At 42.2% G+C, this 9,712-nt stretch overlaps 1 protein-coding gene across 1 annotated transcript; it reads right to left on the bottom strand.

The window, feature by feature from the left end:
* Positions 1-3,080: 3,080 nt before the first annotated feature.
* LOC108680143 lies at positions 3,081-4,958 on the bottom strand. The gene is made up of 3 exons (XM_018168915.2): positions 4,870-4,958; positions 3,946-4,101; positions 3,081-3,177 (listed from the first exon to the last, which is right to left on the bottom strand). The coding sequence occupies exons 1-3, from the start codon at positions 4,947-4,949 to the stop codon at positions 3,081-3,083; spliced, it is 333 nt and encodes a 110-aa protein (XP_018024404.2). The 5' UTR covers positions 4,950-4,958.
* Positions 4,959-9,712: the final 4,754 nt, after the last annotated feature.

The following is a 9,712-nucleotide window of genomic DNA, read 5'->3' as shown; positions in this document are numbered from 1 at the left end:
TTTTTTTATAGATATTAAAAATTTAGGCTCTATGACTTGTATACTATGTCTATCACAGTCTATAGGATTTTGAATCGCTGCATGCATTCAAATTCAAATTAGGTCCACCCACACCCCACGGCCAGTGTAGCTGTAGCTGTCAGCTCGCTCAGAAGTGTGAAAGCTTTTGCCGGTGAAGGTGTGTTATACGATCGGTCCATAAAGAAGTGTTGATCGGTTCAAAATGACATAAGAACAGGTTCTTTTGAATAACCTATGGATTGGCACCATGCTTTTGCGGCCCTGCTGTGTTTCACGGCTCTGCCGGCTTTCACGGCTCTGTCGTGTTTCGCGGCTCTGCCTGTGTTCCGCGGCTCTGCCGTGTTCCACGACCCTGCTGTGTTCCGCGGCTTCGCCGTGGAGTGTTCTCTTCAACAGGTGCTAGGGAGAGTTCAAATTAGGCAGGCAGATTGAGTTAGGCAGGATTTTAATGATTAATGATAAAGAGCCAATTAATTAAAGTGATTAATTGAAGTAATTAAAGTGATTGAAATGATTAATTAAAGTGATTGAAGTGATTAATTAAAGTGATTGAAGTGATTAATTAAAGTGATTGAAGTGATTGATTAAAGTGATTAACAATTATAACTCAAAACTCTGTCGTGGGCCGTGGGGCCGCATTGGACTGGTCTTCAGAGGCCCCCGCAAATTTGAAAAAAAAAAAAAGAGTCAGCAGGTTCTCGTCCGGTTGACCAGTTCGAGCTGCAGTCGACGACGGTCGTAAGTAAGTTCCTAAGCCTACCTCTTTAATTTCAATTTTGAAACTCGTGATAACTGTGTTCTTGAACTCTAAGAATTAATCAATAGCGCGACATTGGTAACTTCGAGAATGTCGCGCCATAAGAGGCGGAAGGAGAGTAGCCTGTCTTCAGATGAAGGCAGCAGCTCTTCTTCTTTGCCTGAACTAGTTGAGACTGTTGAGTCGCCTTTGCTGGTGGGAGATAAATCAAAAGATCTTGTTTGTGTCCCAGAAACATCTGACTCACCATCATTAGTTCCACTTTCGGCAATTCCTGACTCAGCTTTGGGGAGATCCACACTCAGGATGATGCAGGCATGGAATATATCTACTTGGCGAGCTGCGACTGAATTTTTTGAGCCGTGATTTTATGGATTTGCCAGCCGTGATTCCATTTCTATGAGCCGTGATTCCATTTCACCGAACCGTGAGTTCCATATCTTGGCCATGAAAAGCCATTTACGAGGTGCAAATTTATTTACAAAGTCCATGCACGTGTTACCCCAAATCTCTAATTTTACCCTTAAGCAGTCAAACGGCAACAATAAAATTTGTGTCTACTGTAAGTTCAGCACACATTAATGCAGTCTGACATAGTGGCAAACCAGAGCTTTTTTAGAATCAGCTCATTTTTAATTTCCTCATTTACTCAAGATTTAAACTGATTTCTTATGTATGATAACACTGGTATCCAGGATACTTTACTGGTCTACTGATTATAATAGGACTCAAAAATGAACTTGAGGGAGAGTCTAAAAAACTTTCTAATTTGCCACTATGCAGTCTGACCGCTTTGACATGACCGCAACTATGCGCGATCTTCAACAAAACGTTTCGTTGATTTGTTTACATTACAATGTTTATGTTTTTTCTGCAAGATATTTTTGGCGGGAACGGTAAAGCAATGCGGATTGCGCCATGCGGAAGTTGACAATTTTATGAAATGACATGTTTGCAAAGTGCAAACCGCGATTTTTTAATCAAATAAAAATTTATGACATTTGAGCCGCGAGATTTCATACCTACTGAAATTATATGATATATGAGCCGCGATATTTCAGACAAAAATAGGACTTTTCCAGACTAGGGATGATGTATGTTTTCGGTGAATTTTCCCGCGCATTTTCACTTTTTTTAAGCCATTGCTGTGCACAGTTGGCGCAATGTAATGAAAATTGATTCTCTTCGCGCACGTGTTCGCGCAATCCCGGCCATCAATTCTACGTTGCGCTGCTGCGCACGAGCAGTTTGTGGAGGAACAGACGTAATAGTGGTAATACTCAGTACAGTATGCCTTTAATTATCTTTCAATAATATATGATTTTTCTTGATACGGAAATTTGGTGAATGAGAAATCTAGAACTTTATATTAGAAGAAATTTTCTTCAAAGTCATATGGCAACACTGAACACCATCTGTTTACATTTCGTATGTATAGTAGCCGCAGTTTACGATTACCATACGTTCCGTATCTGACAAGCGGAAGAGTCAGAAGTAACCCGGACATGTCTTACATTTTATTATTGTCAGTTCGACTCGCGTAGTGGATATAAACTTTGATCTTTGATGACCAATGAAATATAACTTTTGAATAGGGAGACTTCATGTTTATCATACCACAAGTAATGATCTTTATTTAATTAGAGCCGCGTTGCCGCGCATCCATATTTAAACTATTTTAGCTTTCTAAAGTACGGCGCACGGCACATTTTTTTACCAGCATAGTATGGTGCACCGTGCAGGTCGTTAAAATGACAAAATAAATTCCCCGCGCACCTGGCACATTTTCCTGACCATGGGGAAGATCAGTTGCTGCTGCCGCTGGTGGAGGGACTGGCCTTTCCACAGTTCCCCGGAACAGTAACTTTGAGGGTTTTTGTGCTGATGATGATGACATAGGTGAAATCACTCTTGGATCAGAAACTTCAGATGATGAGCATGAGATCCTAACGCCTGCCCAGAGATCAAACTCTCATAAAAATAAGAGAAACTTTGCAGAGCTTACCAAGGAGGGAGAAAGTCTTGCTCCATCTTATAATTCCACTGGGTCCAGGTGAGTTATTATTATTGAACCAGTAGCAGATGCTCGCCCGGTTGAAAAATTTTTTTCAAATGACTTAGCTTTAAGTAAAGCTTTAGCAGACTCCCCTTTTGACAGAGCAGGAATTGCCAAATTTAGCAAAAATCCTGGGCGTAAGATCTTAGTAATTACCTTGAAAGATGAGCCTGATGTTGGGATGTCTGCTCTGCCAAGTGTCACTCAACTTGGGTCCTGGACCATAAAATGCCGTGTGCCTTTCAATCACTCCAAGTCAGTTGGAGTTATTGGTCCCATGGTGAGGATGTCACAAACGATGAACTTGCTGAAGCTCTGGATTTGGCTGGCTACTCTGGTGCCTCTGCAGAGAGAATTCAAAAAGGCAAAGAAAAGATCAACACCTCCATGTTTAAAGTAACCTTTAATACAAACACCCTGCCAACTTTCATCCCACTTGGGTACCAGTGCTTTTCAGTAGATCCATACATAGCAAAACCCTGGCAGTGCTTCAAATGCCAGAGATTTGGCCACAGTGCTATAAGCTGTAGGAGCGCCCCTAGCTGTGTCAAGTGTGGTGGTGCCCACAGCATTAAAGATTGCAAAGCACAAGGTGCCCCTCGTTGCTGTAACTGTGGTGGTGAACACACAGCCAGTTATGGGGGATGTAGGGTTGCAAAGGAGGCCCAGATGGTTGAAAGAATTCGAGCTCAGCAAGGGATCTCCTATAAAGATGCTCTAATGGTTGTCCAGCGTTCTGAAAATAACCATGATTCTAATAAAATATTTCCCAAGATCCCTAACAGATACATGCCATTATCTGGCCAGCCATCTGCTGCCACAAACCAGCCCAGAACCTGGGCCCAAAGAGTCAAGTCTCAGCATAATCACTCTGTTCAAACAGTAAGCATGGGAACCCAGACCCAAGATGACCATGTCCCTTCCACATTGCAGGGCATAACTGTCAACAAATTTATTGAACTCATGTGTAAAATTATCTCACTGTGTAAACATTCATAAAGGCTAGACATTACCAAAACTGTTACTGACCTAACTAAAGAAACTTTACAGAGTTATAGCCCTGCCATTACTTGCAATAATGTTCCTGTTAGCACAGGTATTGTTCCACAACCTGAACTTAGCACTGGAGAGATCCAGGGCTCTTCTGGAGATCATGCTGGGGTTGCACTTCTGGGAGCGGTGGATGCAGAGATGTTTGAGGACTTCATTGGGCCGTCTCCAATTATTGGAAAACGCCCCTCTAAGGCTACTCAGGGACCCTCCAACCCTGGAGGTAAACAGGGACAAAGCAGAGGTAAGATTAAAGCTAAAGATAGAAATGAAAACTCATTAGATAATAAAGTTAAAACAAACTCCTCTAAAAAATGTCTCCCACCCAAGAATTAAATATTGTTCAGTGGAACTGTCATAGTCTTACTAATAAGCTTAGCAATTTTAAATTAAATATTTACACCAGTAAACCCCATATTGTCTGTTTGTCAGAAACATGGCTCTCACCAAATTATGAACCCAATGTCATCAACTATAATGCAATTTACAAACACAGAGGGGCTCCTCAACCTGGTGGGGGTCTTGCTGTTTTTGTTCAAAGTGATATAACATACCTAGAACAGGTCTTACAACCTTTTCCTCAAGGATTTCTTGAAGTATGTGCTGTTAAAATTTATCTTAAAAACAATGTACCATTTTTAATACTAAATGTTTATAATCCTAATGAAAATATCTCTCCTCAGGAATTCAACCATTACTTTCATCAGCTAGAACCATCCTGTCTCATAGTAGGAGACTTCAATGCACATAGTCCCATCTGGGAACCCGGCAAAACATCAAATCATAGTGGTAGGAGCCTGGAAAACATCTTGCTTAACAAAGCCATTCTCTCATTACTAACACCTCCATCCCTCCCAACATTTTTCAGCACATACCATAACTCTTTCTCAACCCTAGACCTCTCGATAATTTCTACCAATTTGCTGCCTCTAGCATCAGTGAGCGCTGACTGTGACATGGGTAGTGACCACTACTCAGTTATCACCTGTGTTGGCATTGAAGCTCCAACAGTCCACTACAGAGCTCGTCCATCCTGGAGGTTTGAGAGGGGCTCGTGGGGTGCATGGGCTGGGGCCCTGCTACAGAGGGGCATTACACCCTCACACAACTTTGAGGCAGGCTGTGAAGATTTTGTGAATAGTATTGTGTCCTCTAGTGCTGAAGTTTTTGCACAAACAAAGGAAATTGTAAATCCCAGATACAACAAATCATGGTGGACATGTGAATGTGCTCAAGCAGTGGAAGCCAGGAGAGCTGCAAAGAGAGCCTTAATTTCTCAGCCCTCACCTGCCACTCTTATTGCCTTTAAAAGATACAGTGCCAAAGTAAAACGGGAAGTCAAGAAAGCAAAGCAGGAGTCCTGGAGAGACTATTGCAGTAGGATTACATCCGACACACCTATCTCCCAACTTTGGAATCAAGTTAAACGCCTGTGAACACCATTTGTGCGAAAATCACAGCCTTTTATTGTGCCCAATGCTGTCATAACAGACTCTTTTAGCAAAGCTCAAGCACTCTCCCTCCACTATGAGCAACTCCTCACATGTCCAGCACCATCTCCTTACCCGCAACATGTAATCCTCCCTCTTGCTATTGCCCTGCACAATGACACCCACTCACCAATCAATGAGCCTTTTTCCCTTTATGAGCTTGAAGGCAGCATGATTCATCTCAAAAAAACTTCCCCAGGACTAGACCGTGTTCATAATTCTCATCTTATGCATTTACCTCCTGACCACAAGAAGTGGCTGCTTGACCTTTTCAATCAAAGCCTCCATTCCGCTATAGTTCCCAAGTCATGGAAAGTCGCCCTAATTGTGCCCATTCCAAAGCCAGCTAAGTGCCTCACCTCAGTTTCATCATACAGACCCATCTCACTCCTCTCGTGCACCAGCAAACTGTTAGAAGCATTAATCAACAAAAGGCTAGGATTCTTTCTTGAGCAGAATGACTGCCTTAGACCTTCCCAGGGAGGTTTCAGACGTCGCCTTGCTGGGGTGGACCAGATAGCCAGACTTGAGGCCGCCATTTGCACTGCCCTGACGAATAGATCACCACTGGTTGCGGTATTTTGTGATCTGTCCAATGCATTTGATAGGGTCTGGCACACTGGATTACTATTTAAATTGAACCAATGTGGAGTGCACGATGCTCTGCTGAGATGGCTGAGAGCTTACCTAGCTGATCGCTCTTTTTGTGTGCAATTTGAGGGCCAAATGTCATCCATGAGGAAAATTAAATCTGGGGTACCACAGGGAGCAATACTCTCACCCCTCTTATTTAATGTAATGATGCGAGACCTCCCATCGGTGCTGGGGGTGCATACGGCAGACTATGCTGATGACGTTGCTTTTTTCTCGCACGGTCCTGACCTTGTCGTTACTACTGATAAAATACAGACACAATTAAATAAATTCTATGAATGGACAAATATGTGGGGACTATCCATAAATCACCTTAAGACAAAATGCATGTTATTTACAAACAAAAAAGTCACAGCTATTCCATTGTCCATCAATGGCTCTAATCTTGAATACGTAAAGCAACACCGCTATCTTGGGGTCATCCTTGATGCTCCTCGGCTCCGATGGGAACCGCAAATTTCTCCACTTAAATTATCGTGTATACCCATAACAAACTTACTTCAGTATATATCTAGCAGGCATTGGGGCGCTGATAGGGCACTGCTGCTAAAACTGTACAGTGTTCATTCGCAGTCGTTTAGATTATGCAGCTGCCTTCTATGCTTCTGCAGCCCCAACTAATCTATGTAAACTGAATGTAATACAAAATAATTGTCTGAGAATTGCTCTAGGTTGTAGAAGAACCACCCCGGTACCTTCAATGGAGGTTGAAGCTCACATTCCTCCTCTTTCAGTACACAGGAATGAATTATTATGTAAATATTACTTTCGCCTGATACAATTGCCCCGTTGCCCAATTGTAACTGAATTGTTTCACCGAAATGTTCCTCCATGCTTACCTAACAGAGCACTATGCCAACCAATAAGTTTTATCTCTCATGCCCGTGCCATCATGTCCACCTTGCAGATCCCTGTGCCGCATATGCTTGCATCTCCTCTGGTGTCCCCATTGCCTCCTTGGTTCAATGTAGACAAGTACTTTTTGGACCAATTTTGTTCGGCTACTGCCGGTCTAAGTTACCCCATTTTACGGTAATAAACATGAAGTCTCCCTATTAAAAAGTTATATTTTGTTGGTCATCAAAGATCAAAGTTTATATCAACTATGCGAGTCGAACTGACAATAATAAATGTAAGACATGTCCGGGTTACTTCTGACTCTTCCGCTTGTCGGATACGGAACATACGGTAATCGTAAACTGCGGCTATTATACATACGAAATGTAAACAGACAGTGTTCAGTGTTGCCATATGACTTTGGAGAAAATTTATTCTAAAATAAAGTTCTAGATTTCTCTTTCACCAAATTTCCGTATCAAGAAAAATCATATATTATTGAAAGATAATTAAAGGCATACTGTACTGAGTATTACGTCTGTTCCTCCACAAACTGCTACTGCTCGGCAGCGCGACATAGAATTGATGGCCGGGATTGCGCGAACACGTGCGCGAAGAGAATCAATTTTCATTACATTGCGCCAACTGTGCACAGCAATGGCTTAAAAAAAGTGAAAATGCGCTGGAAAATTCACCGGAAACATACATCATCCTGAGTGTGGTTCTGATGCTGCTGTACAAATTTTCTCTGATATGACTAACTCAAAATTTATTGCTCACACAGCAATCTACACGGACGGGTTGCAGATCAAAACCCCCACACCCTCCACATCTGCGGCACTGTTCATCCCATCCAAAGGTGTTCTACTGAGCTGGAAGCTCTGTCCAGAGGTAGAAGTAATAGAGTCGGAGCTTTTTGCCATTCGAGAAACCTTGCATTGGTCTCAGAATAATCTCACAACAGAAAAAATTTTTATATTCACTGATTCACAAGCATCCATTCATCTCATAAAAAATAGACAGCCCTCATGCTACCTTAACCTAATATTTCTAATTCAGAGCAAAATTATGTCTTTAACCTCCTCTCATGAGGTATATATCCAATACATTCCTGGACATAAGGGAATATCCGGCAATGAGACAGCAGATCGTGCTGCCAAGGAAGCCCACTCTCTGCGCTCTGCGGTACCGCACCATCACCGTCATGTCCAGGGAAGAGCTGGTAAGACTTGCCCATGATGGGGTCCAGACTAGCTGGAATCAATCCTGGCTAGATAATGTCAATAACTCAGGCAAAGGCCACTTTCTTACACTCATTAAAAACCAGGTTGGCTTCTGGCCCTGGGCCCATAATAATAAACTCACAGTTGAGACCACCTTAGCCCGGCTACATACCGGTCATGCAGGTGTTAAGGCCCATTTAGCTCGTTTTAAACTCTGTGATAGTCCTCTCTGCTCATGTGGATCCCCTGAAACCATAGAACATTTGCTGTTGCACTGCCCTCAGCATGCCCCAGCACGCTTCCAATTAACTAACACACTGACTCGACTGAATATCCCTGTCACACTGCAGAACTTGCTTGGAGGAGGCCCTTATCCCTGCCCCATCCAGAATCAAATAGTTGATGCCGTAGCCACATTTTTATCTAAACCTACTACTACTACTACTAAACCTTTTCATCTATTATAGCACTGATATAAAATCTCTAGTTCGAACATAACTAACCAACTAAAACTTGTGGGAAACTAACTCCCACATCCCATTCAGTTTCATCCAACTTGCACTAAAACTGAGTGCCAAATTTGATGTAAGCAGAATCACTCTCTGCAGTCGTTTTGGGATCAGCTCTTTACTTAGTCTTTAGTGTACAGCTTGTTGTGACTGCCCTTTGTAAAGATTGTTGCTGCTCACCTCAATATTACTCTTAATTTTTAATCCTTCAGACACATGCCCACAGGAGTTTTGCTTGTTGTGAGGTAGCAACTCACATTGATAAGACCATTTTGGTCGGAAGAAGCTCCAGGCTGTGCCGCCCAGGCTGGACCTTTGGTGGAGCCTACAAACTCATGTGAGGCTGAGTGCAGGGCATGTCAGTGAACACTAACCCGGGATGAAATATGAACATATATTCAAACCTCATTCATTTAAATGCAGCATTTGCCCTTTCCAGTAGCAATATTCTCTTACCAACTCTGCACTCTGAAGTGTCTTATCTCTGAATTTTTGTCCACAGTTATGCAACCCCCGTAAATCACCGTCCTGTCAAGGGGCTACCTTGGACGCATCTCCAGAGCTCCTTCAACTACAAATAGAAGAAGAAGAGCAGAGGTGGGCACTGGGCAGTAGCGTGCTACATGTAGCGGTAGCGGCGCTACATTTAAGGCAATGTAGCGCCACAGTAGCGGTAGCGGTAGCCCCCGCTACATATTTAAGTAGCGATACGAGGTTTTGCAGCTACAGCGCTACCGCTACATTTATAGATAGAGCCTTTAGATTTTACTTAATAGTATTAAATATTATTTAAAAACCAGCATGATACATACATAATGATAATATAAGTTACAGAATAAAACTGTACGAAAGATTTCGGTGTAATGTTGTCAACCTCAGCCTGTTACTAGTGTCAACATGTTAGTTGTTACTTGTTAAGTTGTTACCAGTTACCACTAACCACTTACAGCCTTACAGGTATTTTTTCATGTTTCAGTTTGCTTACAGTTATTTTTATGTTTCACCTTCCCAACATGGATGTCTACTTTAATCTACCAATCTCAAAAATAATCCACATATACATATATACAAATGAAAGACTGATTTTTTATATGTATATCATGTGGATAATTTTT

The sequence above is a fragment of the Hyalella azteca genome, unplaced genomic scaffold (assembly GCF_000764305.2).
Source record: "Hyalella azteca isolate HAZT.00-mixed unplaced genomic scaffold, Hazt_2.0.2 contig1249, whole genome shotgun sequence".
NCBI lineage: Eukaryota > Metazoa > Arthropoda > Malacostraca > Amphipoda > Hyalellidae > Hyalella > Hyalella azteca.
This window is presented reverse-complemented; position numbering and strand designations above follow the sequence as displayed.